Genomic DNA, 17,994 nt, shown 5'->3' with positions numbered 1-17,994 from the left:
AATACGTTTACACGTGATATAAAATTTATTTTTCAACCATATAAGGACATAATTAATATTAAACTTTAAAATATTATTTAAAATAAAAATTTTGCATCTTAACTTTGGATAAAAAATTAAAATACTGAATCCATGATTACTAAGTAAAAAATAAAAATAAAAACACAAAATAAATTTTATTATTAATTTTTTACTTAATAAAAAATAAACTCAACGCTCAATTCTAATCCCTTAAATTTACAAGTGTTATCATAATGATGTGAAGAATAATCTTTTTGGTGAAAACAACAGTGTAGAGCCAATTAATTAATGTTGAAACAAAATCATCTTTTGACCAAAATACTAACCTACCAAATAATAAAAAGTTAAAAAAAATAATTATTGTTTATTGTTATTATTATTATGGGTCCAGTTTATGTTGACAATCTATTTCTGGCCGCGATCTATGGGTGGGTTTTGATGGTCATATTGTAAGAGACGATAAAGAAATCAGTCTTAATGAAGATTGCAGAATTAGAAAGTATTGAGCAATATGTACTACGCGGCAGTTTATTTGTTATTGCCAGTTTAATTGGGATTCAAATACTAAAAGGATTTTATTGTTATTGTTAACAAAATATTAAAAACAAATTTATACTTTTCATTGCGTGGAAAACAAGACCAGGTCAATGAAAATGAAAGTTCAAAAATAGTACTAATTAGGCTTTAGACATCATTAATTGTAAGGGTAGAAATCTAAATACATTACTACAATATTAAAAAAAAAAAAGTCTTCAGGCTTTTTTGTTAAAAATAAATCTAAACACATTCAGATTTCAAATTAAAAAAAAAAAAAGAACGAACATTACCTTCATATCATAATAATTTATATGAAAAGTTACAATTCAATCCTTCTAGCCTAATGATATTATGGAAAATTAACTTTTAGCAATGGATGAAGATAACCCTAAATATATAATTACAAAAGCGAGATAAAAACGAATTCGAAATAGGTTAACGGTTCACCAATCTGACTTAATTTTATTAACAACAAGTGGATCATAAGAAAATCATAACTATACACCCGTGTATATATTATGTTAACTTGTTTTGTTTCTCTGTAAATAAAATTACTTGATTTTTAATTTGCTAGGATCGATCTCTTTTTTCCCTTTATGGCTGTATTAGTTTTAAATGTTATAACAATATTTTTTAAACTTATTAGTTAGAATTTTGTGCTACCATTAAATTTTTTTATCAAAATTTTCCGAATTAGTATTAAGGCCCAGGCATGGGAAACTTTGTGAGCACTTTCTAGCTTGCAACCACATATAGTTAAATTTAGTATGTTATTTACGAGGGTTTGTAATTTTAAAGAAATTTGTAAAGGAAGAAGATAGATCCTAATCTTATTGATTCATGAGTACAAAAATTTAATTTACAAAAATTGAAAACATAAAAAAAGAAAACCATACAATTATGATTGAATTTGATGAATTGATCAATCAATCTTTTTATTAGTTATTAAAGATGGAGATAATCATTTTAATATTTTATTTTATTTATATCCTTATTTAATTCTTCTCTATTTACATAAATATCCCTTACGATATCCAATAACAGTTTCAGAAAGACCATAGACTTCATGAATTTGTGACAATCTAAATCTTACAAATCCCGTCAATTACTGATTTTGGAAATATTTTGTTAAACTTGTTCATTATAAGATATAGAAAAATCTGAGTTTGGTTGGCATGTCCCTTTCCTGAAGTTTATCAACATTATGGTTAGGTACAAAATAAAATATTTAAGAATAAATCTTAAAGTCGCGACTTCAAAAAACGGAAAAAAAAAAAAAGTAATGGATCATCCACATGATCTATGACAGTAAGGTGGCGTTTGCTTTTTAACTTAATGACTTAAAGTGACTTAACTTAATTAATTAAGTTAAGTAGAGATGTTTGTTTTTATAACTTAATGAGATTTTTTAGATAATTTTGACTTAATAAAATAAGCCAATTTTTTTGGCTTTTTACTTAATGGAGAAATCTGAATTAAGTCAATTATTTGCTAATGTAAAAAATATCATTGCTTTATAATTTATTTTTCATGTTTATCCCAAACTCACCCATAGACATTTACCCCACATAAAAATGTCCATGTTTTTTCTTTCTTATATTATATACGATAAAATTTAAAATTTATGGTATTTTATATATTAAAATTCTAAAATAATTATGTATTCACTTGAATATAGTTTTACTTATAAATGTTAAAATATTGTGGTATTTAATATATTATTTATTTGACATTCAAATTTAATAAGGATACAAATTTTAAAGTATATATTTTTAGCTTTTTAAGTTGAAAAAAACAAACAACTTAATACTTATTTTCCGAGATTCAAACGAAAAAACAAACATATTATTCAGATTCAGACATTCAAATCTTTTCAGAATTCAGATTAATTCAGGTCTATTCAGATTTCAGATAAAAAAACAAACGCCACTTAAGTCCACATGATTAACTTTTGTCAACCTTTTATTGTTTAGAAGTAGACAAATATAATGTTTGTAAATTACAATAAATTTGGTTAATTTTGTGCAATTCAATGAAATATAATAAATGTAAACCCTTGCACATGGTCCCACGTGTTAAACCTACCTAAATAATATTGTTTTTATGTTAGTCAAATTCATTAGACTTGCTATACAAATTAACTTTCGGCAACGATGTCCTATTTATAATATTTGAGTCTACTTAATTAATTATTATTGACTTGTTTAATAATGAGTTGGTGTGCTCAATAATATTGCAGACACCGATTTGAACCTCTATTAGTGGGCATGGTAGTTAAGGCTGGGCAAATTTGGCTTGGATCAATTCAATCGAGTTTTTGGATTAATCGGATTGGAAAAAAAGTAATCCGAATTGAATTTAAATTTATAATCTAATTCGAATATAGTTCGGATAGGATCGGAAGTTTGTGTCATAGATAGTTTCTTTGTGTATTGTTCTCTTCAAATTTTTAGATCAGATCGTGTGGAATCCTCACCCACATCCAATCTGAACCCAAATTTTTTAGATCAAGTCGAATCAAGTTATAATTTACACACTACTAATGGCGGCTAGACCAGTGTATAGCTCAGCCAAGCCCCTTTTTTTTCTAATGTCTTTAGATTTTTATGATTTATTTTATACAAGATTAGAGTTTTTACTTTTCTCTTAATTATGCCTCTGAAATCATCTACACTAAATTATATTATGGGGTTGGGTCGATATAGCGCCAGAATCTAAATGGATATGGGTGCAGTTCGCATTTTGAATTTTGGCATGGGAATCTAATGCATTGATACGAAAGCGTTCAAATTAATCAATTAATTATTTGTAAATAATTCAAAAAAATAACAAATACATTAATAATTGTAAATTAACTTAATACTTATAAACAATTTTTAAATAAAAAAGAGTACAAGGTAAAATTTGCAATGTATTGTGACAAAACACAATAAAAATTTACAATGAAGAGGTAATACATTACCACTATTGCAGCATAACTGGACCTGGATGTGATATAAAACCACGTTAAATTTGGATCAACATTGATGACACTTGTTGACATTAAATAGTTAAGATTAGTACTCGACATTTAAAAATTATATTAATCACTCAATAAATGACACATTACATATTATATTATTTAAAATAAAAATTTAGAATATTTATCATTACTTAAAAAATTAATTTTCTTTTCCTAAAGTTATTCCACAAACATAATACAAAACTTTGTGATCACGCACACAGTGATAGGGCAATTATTGAAGCAGAAATGAAATTTATCTGTTTCCCATCCGAAATCTATTACTAATATAAAGGAAAAGAAAATGCTTTAATTAATTTATTTTTTTTTATGTAGGGCCAGGCAAATATCACTCTCTTGTTAAATTAATATTAAAATTACCCCACCAAATATAATTATAACAAATTAAATAAGAGTAATGATACATCCACAAACTCTTGTACAAACTTATTTTGTACAAACTGATGTGGCATTAATTCATTGGTTGAATGAAAATATAAAATAATAAAAATAAATTATGTGAGTCAAATGATATTTAATTCAACTAATCTTATCATACCCCGTCAGTTTGTATAAGAATATATTACCATATTATTACTCATTAAATAAATATGTTCTATGATTTCAGCGTCTGAGTTCCCACTCCATAAATATGCTAGCATTTAAAACAAACAAGACTTAAAAGACAAATACAATTTTGTCAACGAATATAAAGGTCACATTCAAGCCAAAAGGAGAGCAGTTAAGGGAAGATAAAATATTACCTTATTGAACCGGTTGTTTCTCTCTCTTTATTATTAGTTCGTTGTTAATTATAACCTTTGCGGGATTAAAAAAGAAAAAACAAAAAGGCCTTTGCTTTTTCATCAAACACCTTCTTCTTTAATTATTTGTGTGACATCAATTATATCCGTCCACAAACATTACAATGCCAAATGTGAAATGGATTGTGAACCACATGTCCTTTATGCCCCACTCCACAAATGTTTATTTTCCCCTCATTCTCCTTAGAAGCAGGAAGCAGAGTCAGTCCTGTACCCCTTTACATATATGCCTTGGACAATAAGCCCTATGTAAATTAACATAAACTATTAGCATGTTACATGTTTGTTTCTGTGTTAGTTGTGCAGAGTAAATACTGAACAAACTGGACAAAAAGGGTCATTTGTAATCAATTCAGTTATATAAACATTAATAAATAAATAAATAAAAATGGTGGCAATATATTTGTGGCTGCCTGGCCTGGTGTTAAAAAGGATTTAGAGCCACAAAAGTTTTTGACTAAACCAAAAACGAGTTAGATCTAATTAATTTCGGAAGTAGTTACTGAACTTCATGTGGGGAGAAAAAAAAAAAAAAGATAGTAGCTAAGCAATAAATCTACTAGTCATCAAAATCGTGCAACTCTATAGCAAGAATTCTTTCCGGTGGGAGGATTCTAAAACCAAGGATCCACTGCTGAAATTTTATTAACTGAAAATAGAGAACGATTGACACATCAGAAAACAAGAACAAGATGCAATTAAATCTAATGAAAATGTGAAACAACCCGGAAGAAGAAACACTAATTTGACTAAAAATCTGATTTTTATTGATAACTTTTTTTTTTCCTTTACAACAGCCAACTCGGTTCTTTTAAAAGTCAAAGCCAAAGAGTCCACACTGATTAAGCCACCATTCCAGGAAGAAAACACTCCAAACAATTTTAAATTAAAAAAACAGTAATTCAAAACTCCTAAAAAATAGCTAATGGAAATAATCCCAAAATAAAATATTGTCAAAAAATAAAAGGTCGTTACATTCCCTCCCCCTTTATAAAAGCCTTGACCTCAAGGCTTGAACAAAGGAAACTTCTCCTGAATCTTAAATGCATCCTCCCAAGTTGCATTTTCGGGAAAGGAGTTAGACCACTGAACCAACCACTGCACGTACGGACGATTGCTTCGCTTGACTACTCTCCTGTCCAAAACAGAATCAGGTACTAACTGTAGGTGCCCGTCTTCCCGTATTGTTGGTAACTCTGTAATCGGAGTGACAGCCTCTCCAACCTTTTTCTTTAAACACGAAACATGAAAGACAGGATGAATTTTGGACTCTATAGGCAACTCTAACTTATAGGCAACCTGTACAATCTTTTGTATAACCTTATAAGGCCCATAGAATCTCGGAGACAACTTCCTATTGCTGTGAATTGACAAGCTTACTTGTTTATAAGGCTATAACCGTAGAAACACCATGTCTCCCACCTCAAATTTCCTCTCGGATTTCTTCTTATCAGCGTATAGCTTCATTCGAGCTTGTGCATCCACCAAATTGGCTTTCAACAGACACATCATAGCATCCCTATCCTTTAAGCTCACATCAACAGTTGCTACAGTAGATGTTCCAGGAATATAAGCAATATACGAAGGAGGTGGCCTACCATAAACAACTTCGAACGGTGTCATTCGAGCTGATAAATGATAAGAAGTATTATACCACCATTCAGCCAAAGGAAGCCATTTCACCCATTCTTTCGGCCTATCACCTGTCATGCATCGCAAATATTGTTCTAAGCACTTGCTAACTACTTCAGTCTGACCGTCAGTTTGCGGGTGGTATGCAATACTCATTAACAAGTTCACATTCAACAAGGAAAATTGACTTTGCCAAAAAGTACTAGTGAAGTCTTTATCTCGGTCACTAACAATAGAATTTGGCAAGCCATGCAACTTATACACATTATCTAGAAAAAGTTGTGCAACATCAAGAGCAGTATATGGATGACTTAAGGGCATGAAGTGTGCATACTTACTCAGCCTATCCACCACCACAAAAATAATTTGTTTACCACTAGACTTTGGCAGTCCTTCTATGAAATCTATAGAAATATCAGTCCAATTATGCTCAGGAATTGATAAGGGCTGCAACAGACCTGGAGATAACACATTTTCATGTTTATTTCGTTGGCAATTATCACAAGCTGCCACATAGGAACAAATTTCCCTTCGCATCATTTTCCAATAAGAAGACTGTTTAACTCTGTCTAAGGTTTTTCTAACCCCCGAATGCCCACCTTCTGTTCCACCATGAGCCTCAGACATAATTAGCTGCTTCAAAGCTGAATGTTTGCCAACCCAAAGTCTTCCCTTATACTTGAGTAAATTGTTTTCCCAAGTAAATTTAGAATGTCGAGCATTGTTGGTAACTATTTCTTGAATCTATTTCTGAATTTCTAGATCCTGTTGCCATTCTTGTTTGAGTTGTTCCACCCACACACCTATAGGAAGGGAGATTGCCATTACCATCGCATTCTCAGTGGATTCCTATAACCGAGATAAGGCGTCAGCTGCTTTATTTTCTCTTCCACTTCGGAAAATAATTTCAAAATCATAACCAATTAACTTAGTAAGCCATTTTTGCTGCATAGGTGTTGATATGCGCTGCTCCAACATGTATTTCAAGCTGAAATGATCAGTAATAACCTTGAAATGCTTCCCTAGTAAGTAAAGCCGCCATTTTTGCACTGTGAACACTACTGCCAACATTTCCTTTTCATAAGCAGACAAGCCCAAGTTTTTTGGTGACAGTGCCTTACTCAAATATGATATGGGTCTGCCTTCCTGTGAAAGCACTGCTCCTATGCCTTCCCTTGATGCATCACATTCAAGAACAAAGGTTTTTTAGAAATCGGGCATGGCTAAAACAGGTGTTGTGCACATTGCTGACTTCAAGTTATTAAAAGCTTCTTCCGCAGTATGATTCCATAAAAAATTATTTTTTTAAGCAAATCTGTTAAGGGCCGACTAATCTTCCCATAATCTTTTATAAACCTCCTGTAGTACCTAGTAAGACCCAAAAACCCACGCAACGCCTTCAACGAGTTGGGAAATGGCCAACACTTCATGCTTTCAATCTTTGCAGGGTCAATAGCAACTCCTTGCTCAGAAATCAAATGTCCCAAATATTCTACTTGTTCTTTGCCAAAAGAACACTTTGATTTTTTGACAAAAAGATGATTTTTGAGAAGTGTCTCCAGTACTAACTCCAATTGCTTCATATGCTCAACCCAATTTTTACTATATACCAAGATATCATCAAAAAATACAAGCACAAATTTCCTCAGGAATGGCTGAAAAATTTCATTTATAAGGCTTTGGAATGTTGATGGAGCATTCGTAAGACCGAAAGGCATGACCAAGAATTCATAGTGCCCTTCATGAGTTCTAAAGGCAGTTTTAAAGATGTCATCTGGGTGTACCCTAATCTGGTAGTATCCCGAATGCAAATCCAGCTTAGAGAAAAACTTCGCTCCATGTAACTCGTCCAGCAGCTCATCAATAATAGGTATGGGAAATTTATCCTTAATAGTGATGGAATTAAGGGCACGATAATCCACACACACGCGCCAAGTGTCATCCTTCTTTTTAACTAAGAGAATCGGAGAAAAAAATGGACTTACACTCCTTTGTATACTCCCCACCGCGAGCAACTCCTTAATCATTCGTTCAATCTCTGCCTTCTGCACATATGGGTACTTGTAGGGTCTTATATTTGAAGGAACACTATTAGGTAACAAGAGAATTCGATGATCTTGAGCCCTAGGTGATGGCAAACCTTTTGGTTCCATAAATACGCCATGATATTTTTTTAATAAATGTTGCAACTCTGCTGGCTCATCTGTAATGATTTCTGTAGTAGTAGAGTTAATACATGGCTCTAATAAGAGTGAAAAGATATGGGCAGCAGCAGCAACTTGAGGAACTTGTTTAAGATCCTTTTGCATATGGACTGCTGAAACTAGCTTCAAGGGCCCCGCCGTAGAACCCCTTAACACCATTCTTCTTCCTTCCCACTTGAACTCCATCCATAAATTCTTGAAATCCTACAATATTGGGCCCAATTAAGATAACAATTGAATTCCTAATACCATATCACATCCCCCCAACGGAATCAGTCTCATATCTGCTCTGAACTCTCTCCCTTGCATACTCCAGACCAATTGCTTACATGTTGCAGCACTAGCAATTTTGGAGCCATTAGCCACTGCCACCATTAATGGTTTATCTTGTCGTACTTCACACCCTGTCCACTTGGCCACCGACACATCCAAGAAATTATGAGTACTACCAGAATCAATTAAGATGATAATTCCCTTCTTCTTTATATTTCTTTTAATCCTCATAGTTTGATGAGAGACAGCCCTAGACATAGCATGGAGAGACACCAAATGATCCTCTTCATCATCCCCAATTTTGTTGCCTTCATCACTGAGTTCCTCATCGTCTTCTCCTTCCAACAAGTAAATCTGCCGCTGTTTACATTTGTGCCCGGGTTCAAACTTCTCATCGCAGTAGTAATACAACTTCTTAGCCCTCCTCTCTTGCATTTCTGCAGCAAATATTCTTCTGATTGGAAGAATTTGTCCCATAGAATTGCGTTTTGATTCTGCTGTAGGGATTACATGGGAGGAAATTGTCCTTGTTGAAGCCTTGGCTTCTTTGGTCATTGCCTCCAAGGTACTCTCTTGTAACAAGGCTAACCCAACTGCTTGAATTAGTGTTTTCGGCTGAAACATGGCTACTTGATTCTTTATGGCATCTCTCAATCCGCTCACAAAGCATTGCACAAAAAAATCTTCCGGTAATCCTCGAGTTCTGGCCACCAATGCTTCAAACTGTTCTTGGTAAAGCCTTACTGTTGAAGTCTGCCTTAACTTACTGAGCTGTCCAACCGGGTTATCATAGGTACCCGGACCGAACCGCGCCATTAAATCCATAGAAAATTGCCTCCAACTAGGTTCTGCAACAGCCACCTCATATCCTTGGAACCACTCTAATGCTTTTCCTTCCAAATGAATGGTTGCCAATCCCACCATATCAGATTCTTCTACCCCGTTGTATTTGAAAAACCGTTCACACTTGTAGACCCAACAACTAGGATTTTCTCCCTTAAATGTTGGAAAATTCAATTTTGAAAATCTCATCTGTGAGTTATACATACCAGAGTTCGACCCGGTTCTTGGCTTTGTGGGAATACCACTCCCACCTTCCGAACTTGCTCCTGAAACCCCTGATGTGCCCATCATCTGATCAAGTTTGAGACTGATCGCTACCATCATCTGAGAAAACTCTTTCAATTCCATTGCCTACTGGTTAGAAGCCTCTTGCAATTGATGTACCAATTCTTCTAAACGTCGCTGATCGTGTGCTCTAGTTCCCTCCGCCATTTTTTTACAGTGCCAGTTCGCTGCTCTGATACCAATGAAACAACCAGGAAGAAGAAACACTAATTTGACTAAAAATCTGATTTTTTATTGATAACTTTTTTTTCCTTTATAGCAGCCAACTTGCTTCTTTTAAAAGTTAGAGCCAAAGAGCCCACCCTAATTAAGCCATCATTCCAGGAAGAAAACACTCCAAACAATTTTAAATAACAAAAACAGTAATTCAAAACTCCTAAAAAATCGCTAATGGAAATAATCCTAAAATAAAATATTGTCAAAAAATAAAAGGTCGTTACAAAATGAAAAAAAAAAAGAAATACATATTCAAACATATTAATCAAATTAATCCCCCCCAAGTATGACACCGGAAGAGAAAGCATTTTGGGTGGCTTGATCCTCCCATTGTAGCTCTTCCCACCATTCTTTCAATCCCTCGATGACAACTCGACGTTCCTTCGCGCTGCTGGAATTGATGGGGAGCTTCTTCAGCTTTGGGCATCCATATACTCCAATTTTCTTCAGCTTTGGAAAGTGCAGGGGATTCGGGTAGATGCTCTTTAAATCTGGTCCATACAGTATGCCAAGAGATTCGAGTTGTGTGAAAAAGTTATGCTCTGATCCGATTATCTCTGAAATATCTGAAACATCCCTCAGTTTATCAACACAGATTATTTCTTCCATTTCTGTACAAACAATTATTTCCAGCTCCTTGAGGTTTTGAACAAAAACAAGCCACGTTAAGTCCTTCATTCCACAATTAACAAGGCTAACCGTGTTGAGATTGCGGAAACCACTTTAAAAAAGTTTCTTTACCTCTTCTGTGCTGTCAATCTTCATCTCTTCCAAGTTAATAAATAAGAGATCTAACTCCTGAAGATTCTCCATGTATACTAGATGTAACACATTGAGTGATGCTCACCAGCTTTGGATATTTAAAAAACTTTTGGACAGCAAGTGAACTTCGGAAGGACCAGCTTAAAACATTTAAACGCTTCAAACCCAGCAATTCCCTCATCAAAGGTTCAGCATCGTCACATAGAACATTACCTTCTTCTTTTGTTACACCCTCAGAACCGCACTCAAGCAACCTGAGCACCTCCAATTTTAAAAAGCCAGATATCAACTGATGTGGAATTATAGACAAATAATGCGTATACTCCAAGTTCAAATATCTCAACTTCTCCAACGCCTTCAGCTCTTGCGGCAACCCACGTATATGAGTCAACGATAGATCAAGATGATGCAATGAAACCAAACTTGAAATCCGTGAAGGTAGTTCAGTCAGGGAATCATTTCTTCTTAGACTTAATACTCTAAGAGAAGACATCGATTAAAAGAAGCCAACAACGATCTCCTTAATAAAATTTTCATCAAGAAGTAAAGTTACGAGACATGGACGCGTGGGAATTTCTGATAGGCTTTCAATTTCATTTGCCATCAGAGATATCCTTTTGGCACCTTCCCATTCTTTAACCTTCGGCGCTTCGGTCAATTTAACTCCAGCGCGAACCAGAAAGTTCTTCTTCTCCTTCTCTATCGTCCATGCTATCCATAATGACATCTCACGAATCATATCGTGCATTTTTACATGATCGTCGCCTTCTTCCTCCAATAAACATGCATGAAGAAGGTCATTAATAAATTCGCATCCACGATCAAAATCAGCCATAAATCCTTCACTAATCCAGTAATCAATCAATGACCTTTTAGGAATTTTGTAGTCTTCAGGATATAAACAACAATAAAGAAGACAGGAACGAAGTTTATCCATAGACAAACTATCATAGCTGAACTTTAAACGCAAAAACACATTTTCTTCCATACCTGAGAATGTAGAAGCCGATGTTCTCATTTTCTCAATTGCACGTTCCCGATCTCCAACTTTCTTTTGGCTTTTCATGGCTCGACCCACTGTTTTAAGCGCTAGCGGCAACCTACCACACTCTCTTGCCAAGGTTTCGGCTAGCTCTGGAATACTGGTATGACTGTCAAGAGTGGATCTTTCGATCATCTCCTGAAATAATTTCCAAGCTTCATCATGTGCCAAACTATACACTTCCAAATTTTTAGAGTCCATTTGATCGCAAACACCAGCTGAACGAGTTTTCAAGACTATTTTGAACCCAGCATTTAGCATTTGAAGAGGGACACCCAATTCTGTTAAATCAATGCGCTCCCAGATATCATCCAATAACTGTTGAGATATAATTAGTAATCTAGTAAATTGAGCAAGAAGTTTGAAGGGTTATTTGGTTTGTTTTTCAACGTGAAGTAAAGGGTAGAATTGATGTTTGCAATGTGGCTTTGGAAATGTAAAGCATGATTAATGTAATCTCCAGAGTTGTCTATAATGCATATAAATATAGAACTCTGGTTGTATGAAAAGCAAGAGAGAAACGAAAAAATGAATTAAGCAATAAAGTTTCATTAATTTCCAGCAAAATACTCTGTTCTTAAATAAAAAGATTTTCTGCACTTCCGCTTGCACCCAACAAATTTGCTATCAGAGCTTTTCCAAAACACCCTCAAAATGACATCAAATACCCTACCCACATTATTTTCATATGCTCCCAGTCAAGTTCCAATATTTGAAAGGGTACATTATGAATACTGCAGTAATCAAATGGAAACCTTTTTCCTCTCTCAAAATTTATGGGATGTTATTGAAGATGGATATGCTGAACCACCAGAATCTGCAAGTTCTTCAGATTGGACTCCAGCACATCAACAGCAGTAAGTCAATTTTCCCCAGAATATTTGGTGCCAAAAAGGCCAAAAATGCTTAGAAAATCCTAAAACAAGAATTTCAAGGTTCCGAAAAGGCAATCACCATCAAGTTACAAACTTTGTGGAAAGAGTTCGATAATTTATCAATGAAAGACAGTGAAGGAGTTCAAGATTTTTGCAGTAGAGTTACTGAGATTGTGAACCAGATTAAAGGTTGCGGGGACTCTATTGAAGATAAGAAGGTGAACGAAAAGGTGTTGAGATGTCGTCCTCCAAAGTTTGATCATGTAGCAATAGCCATTGAAGAATCAAGGGATTTATCCAAGATGAATTTTTCAGATTTGTCAGGATCTTCCGGTCTCATGAGCAAAGAATCAATCGACCTTCAAGTCAGCCTACAGAGTAAGCTTTTCAGTCAAAGATTAATAATTCAGATCAGAATAAAAGCAGCAAGAAAGACCAAAAGAATGGAGGCTCGTCTCAAAGAAACGGACAGCGTGGCAAAGGGAAAAGAGAATAGAACGACAACCGCAACAAGTGAAAAAATGACAGAGGGAATTCACAGCAAAATTCATATTCTCAGTGCATCATTTGTAATCGGTCTAATCATGAATCAAAAGATTGTCGTTATAAATGCACAAGGTGTCGCATTCCTAACCATTCTCAAAGGGATTGCTGGTATCAAAATAAGAAAGGCAAAAATGAGGCAAATTTTACAAAAGAAGGTGATGGAGATTACTTGTTTTATTCAAGTAAAGGTGCTGAACGTGAATCATATAATTTGTGGTACTTGGATAGCGGCTGCAGCAACCACATGACTGGAGAACGTGACATTTTCATCAGCCTTGACCAAAGTTTTAATTCGCAAGTGAAGGTTGGAGATGGAAAGATGCAAAAAGCTGTGGGAAAAGGCACTATTACCGTCCATACAAAGGGAGGTAACAAAAAGCTCATTTCTGACGTTCTTTATGTTCCAAATTTAACTCAAAACCTCTTGAGTGTGGGGTAGCTAATTCAAAAGGGTTTTTCAATTTATTTTGATGATGAAAAATGCAAAATTATTGATAAAACTAATAATCACGCAGTGGCCGTTGTTGAAATGTCAAAGAACAAAGTTTTTCCTTTTGTTATGCCTCTTGATGAGAATGTTGCTCGCAAAACTGAAAATTCAGATTTGTCAAATTTATGGCATCTCAGATATGGCCATTTAAACTATAAAGGGCTGAATTTGCTCAAGCAAAAAAACATGGTGATTGGCTTACCCGATGTTGGAAGATATGAAAAAGTTTGCGAGGGCTGTATATATGGAAAAATGCATAGAATTCCATTTCTTAAAAATTCATGGAGAGCCAAAGCTCCGTTGGAGTTGGTGCATGCTGATATTTGTGGTCCTACAAGGACTCTCTCTCTCAATAACAGGAGATATTTCATTCTTTTTGTTGATGATTATACAAGGATGATGTGGATTTATTTTTTGAATGAAAAATCAGAAGCTTTCTCAACTTTTCTTCAGTTTAAAGCTCTTACAGAAAGGCAAAGTGGATGCAAAATGAAGACCTTGAGAACTAATCGTGGTGGTGAATTTATCTACACTCCATTCATGAATTATTGCAGGGATAATGGAATTCAAAGACAACTTACTGTCAGCCGAAGTCCACAACAAAACGGAGTCGCAGAACGGAAGAACCGTACCATTGTAGAGATGGCAAGAAGCATGTTAAAAGGCAAAGGCATTCATAACAAATTATGGGCAGAAGCATGTCATACAGCTGTGTACATCCTCAACAGGTCTCCTACAAAAGCTGTTAGAGACAAAACTCCATTTGAAGCTTGGCACAACTGAAAGCCAACTGTTGATCACTTGAAGATTTTTGGGAGTATTGCTTATGCTCTTATTCCAGCTCAAAACAGGGAGAAGTTTGATGAAAAAGGTGAAAAATATTTGTTTATTGGCTATAGTGATGATTCTAAAGGGTATCGGTTGTTGAATCATACAACAAATAAGCTTGTTATCTCAAGAGATGTTGTATTTGATGAGGCATGAGCTTGGTAGTGGGAAAAAGATCAATCGCAAGCATCTAGCTTTTTTGAAGCTCCTGTATCTCCACCAAATTCTTCACAACAAAATAATCTGGAACCAAATTCTCCAAATTCAGCAGCAGAAAGTTCTTCGGCTGATGAAAGCCCTCTAAAGAAAATAAAGTCAATGAGAGAAATTTATGAGTCATGTGAACTTGCTTTATTTTCTTGTGAGCCTCATGACTTTGAGGAGGCCTCAAGAAATGAAGATTGGATCAAAGCAATGAACGAGGAAATGGCCACCATTGTGAAAAATAAAACTTGGGAGATGGTTAATTTGCCAAATGAAAAAGAAACAATTAGGCTAAAATGGATCTTCAAAATTAAGTACAATGAAGATGGTTCAGTTCAAAAATATAAGGTGCGGCTCGTTGCCAAAGGATACTCTCAGCTGCCTGGAGTTGATTTTACAGAAACGTTTGCTCCCGTAGCTCGAATGGAGACTATTCGAACTGTTCTTGCATTGGCAGCCCAAATGGAATTAAATGTGTTTCAACTAGATGTAAAATCGGCATTTCTAAATGGTGAAATTGAAGAAGAGGTTTATGTTGAGCAGCCTAAAGGATATGAAGTGAAAGGTGAAGAAAACAAAGTTTATCGACTCCGAAAAGCCTTGTATGGCTTGAAGCAAGCCCCTCGAGCGTGGAATAGCAGAATTGATAGATATTTCGTTAAAAATGGATTTGACAGAAGCTCAAGTGAACCTTCTCTTTATGTCAAAAATGAAGGTACTGATTTCCTTATTGTTTGCCTTTATGTTGATGATCTAATTTATTGTGGCACCAATCTGAAAATGGTGGAAGAGTTTAAAAAAAACATGCTAGATGAATTTGAGATGACTGACTTGGGCTTAATGAAGTATTTTCTTGGCATTCAAGTGAAGCAAGCCAGAGGAAAAATCTTCTTTTGTCAAGAAAAATACGTAGAAGATTTGTTGAAGAAATTCCACATGTTCAAATGCAAACCAGCACCTACTCCTATGGGTTTGAATGAAAAATTGAAACATGATGAAAAAGAAGAAAAGGCTGACGCAAGAATCTATAGAAGCTTGGTTGGTTCGTTGATTTATCTAACCAACTCAAGACCTGACATTTTGCACTCAGTTAGCGTTCTTTCTAGATTTATGAATGATCCAAGGAAGTCCCATTAGATTGCCGCAAAGAGAATCTTAAGGTATCTTCAAGGAACAAAAAAGCAGGGGATCATGTATGAAAAAGAAGACAATTGCAAGCTTGTTGGTTTTACTGACAGTGACTGGGCTGGTTCCCTTGATGACAGAAAAAGCACATCAGGTTATTTATTTTGTCTTGGTACAAATGTGATTTCATGGAGCTCAAGGAAGCAGAAGTCAGTAGCTTTATCCTCAGCCGAGGCAGAGTACATTGCAGCAACTGAATCAGCTTGTGAAGCCGTTTGGCTTAGAAGAATTCTCAAGGATTTGCAATTCAATCAAGATGCATCAACAACAATTTATTGTGACAACATGTCAGCCATTGCTCTAACAAAGAACCCCGTATTTCATGCTAAATCTAATCACATTGAGCTGTGTTATCACTACATCCGTGACTTAGTAAGCAAAGGAGAAGTTAATATGGAGTTTATCAGCACTAATGAGCAGCCAGCAGATTTTCTGACCAAAGCAATCATCATTGAGAAGTTTGAAAAATTCAAGAAGCAATTGAAGATTACTAAATAAGAGGGGGTATTGAGATATAATTAGTAATCTAGTAAATTGAGCAAGAAGTTTGAAGAGTTATTTGGTTTGTTTTTCAACGTGAAGTAAAGGGTAGAATTGATGTTTGCAATGTGGCTTTGGAAATGTAAAGCATGATTAATGTAATCTCCAAAGTTGTCTATAATGTATATAAATATAGAACTCTGGTTGTATGAAAAGCAAGAGAGAAACGAAAAAATGAATTAAGCAATAAAGTTTCAGTAATTTCCAGCAAAATACTCTGTTCTTAAATAAAAAGATTTCTGCACTTCCGCTTGCACCCAACAATAACACAAACTTCTTTGGGCTTAAAATGCTAGAGATGTCCACAGCCTTGTCTTGAAGACTTTTTTCCTTCCATTTTTTGTCTTCTGAAAAGCCAATCCTTTTTCCAATGTCATCTTGAAATGTTTGCACAGCCGCCCAGATAACAACATCAAAATTATGCTGTTGATGGCAGAAGTTGTTGTTGACTTGTTTTAAAAGGGTAGTTTTGCCGACTCCCCCTATACCATACAAGCCAATAATTCCCCTGTTCTTTTGTTGATCAGTGATACATCTCCAAACTCGAGGCAGTAGTTTTTCTTGACCAACAATTGTTTGCTCAAGAGGTAATTCAATTGCTGCACCATCTGGCGCCTTCTCAACAACGACTGCAATTTTTTCTCCGTCTTTGTTTAGATTGATCACTCGATCCGTCAACTCGACCACTTCTCTCCCGTAATTGTAGCTTGAAACCAAGTTTTTGGAACAGAGTCCTCCAAGACACAATCTGTCCATTTCTTGAGCTCTAACTTGTTGCAGCTCCGTAAATTCAGTTCCCAGTTTTTGCACATCTTCAAGCCACCCTGCGACCCGGTTCGTTCTTCTGGTTCGACGTGGTTGTTCTTCAACCTCAACCTTGTTCACCAGATCGTCCCTTGTTCGAGTCAATTTGCGCATTTCAGTCTTCAAGCCCTCAAGATTTTTTTTGAGACCCCATACATAATTTGCTTGTTCACCAACGCGGTGTAAAGTTCGACTAAATAAGTCTGGTGGTAAGGAGGTTGAGATTAAGTTACCCATTGTTGTTGACGAAAAGAGGAAGAGAAGCAATCAGTACAATGAAAATACTTAAGCTAATTTGGTGAGGGTTATTTTTAGACAAGCACAATACTGAAATAAAAATATGCTACATATTTTGCTTTGATTCATATTTCAAATATCAAGAACGTAATAATACGTTTACACGTCATAATAATTAATATTAAATCTTATCATTTATTATTCAAGTGATATATTTATATTGATAATATTTATTTAGAATAAAAATTTTGTATCTTAGCTTTGGATGAAGATTTAAAATATTAAGTCAATGATAGTTAGATAAAAAAATTTAAAAAATTAACATTAATTTTTTTTACTTAATAAAAAGTAAAATTCAATACGAAATTCTAATGCCTTAGATTTACAAGTGCAATCATTGATGATGTGAAGAATTATTTTTTTGGGTTAAAATACTAAATATTTAGAGCCAAATAATTAATGTAGAGACAAAATCATATATTTGACCCAAAAACTGGCCTACCAAATAGCAAACGGAGTCAACCTACCATGCAGCGCTGCATCCCATACAGCGCTTGCATGGTACCGGTACATCCGGTTTTTGACCGGTTAATAAATAAAAATTACATTTTTATTTTTATTTTTATTGTAAATTTTTTATTAAAA

The 17,994-nt window shown here is 34.7% G+C and overlaps 2 protein-coding genes across 2 annotated transcripts; both read right to left on the bottom strand.

Moving 5' to 3' along the window:
- Window positions 1–10,106: 10,106 nt before the first annotated feature.
- Window positions 10,107–11,091, bottom strand: LOC127898841 (probable disease resistance protein At1g62630). The gene is made up of 2 exons (XM_052431334.1): window positions 10,684–11,091; window positions 10,107–10,508 (listed from the first exon to the last, which is right to left on the bottom strand). The coding sequence occupies exons 1-2, from the start codon at window positions 11,089–11,091 to the stop codon at window positions 10,107–10,109; spliced, it is 810 nt and encodes a 269-aa protein (XP_052287294.1).
- Window positions 11,092–11,094: 3 nt separating this feature from the next.
- Window positions 11,095–17,411, bottom strand: LOC127898840 (probable disease resistance protein At5g63020). The gene is made up of 3 exons (XM_052431333.1): window positions 16,579–17,411; window positions 15,536–15,541; window positions 11,095–11,958 (listed from the first exon to the last, which is right to left on the bottom strand). The coding sequence occupies exons 1-3, from the start codon at window positions 17,347–17,349 to the stop codon at window positions 11,095–11,097; spliced, it is 1,641 nt and encodes a 546-aa protein (XP_052287293.1). The 5' UTR covers window positions 17,350–17,411.
- Window positions 17,412–17,994: the final 583 nt, after the last annotated feature.

The sequence above is a fragment of the Citrus sinensis genome, chromosome 7, assembly GCF_022201045.2.
Source record: "Citrus sinensis cultivar Valencia sweet orange chromosome 7, DVS_A1.0, whole genome shotgun sequence".
NCBI lineage: Eukaryota > Viridiplantae > Streptophyta > Magnoliopsida > Sapindales > Rutaceae > Citrus > Citrus sinensis.
The sequence above is the reverse complement of the archived record's forward strand: the minus strand, read 5'-3'. Positions and strand labels throughout refer to the sequence as shown.

What these genes read in the sequence shown, in the direction of transcription:
- LOC127898841 (XM_052431334.1), bottom strand. Translation starts at nt 11,091, where the DNA reads ATGTCTTCTCTTAGAGTATTAAGTCTAAGAAGAAATGATTCCCTGACT. An exon ending in TTTTTAAATATCCAAAGCTG is followed by an intron (nt 10,509 to 10,683) that starts GTGAGCATCACT and finishes TGTGGAATGAAG; the next exon opens with GACTTAACGTGGCTTGTTTT.
- LOC127898840 (XM_052431333.1), bottom strand. Translation starts at nt 17,349, where the DNA reads ATGGGTAACTTAATCTCAACCTCCTTACCACCAGACTTATTTAGTCGA.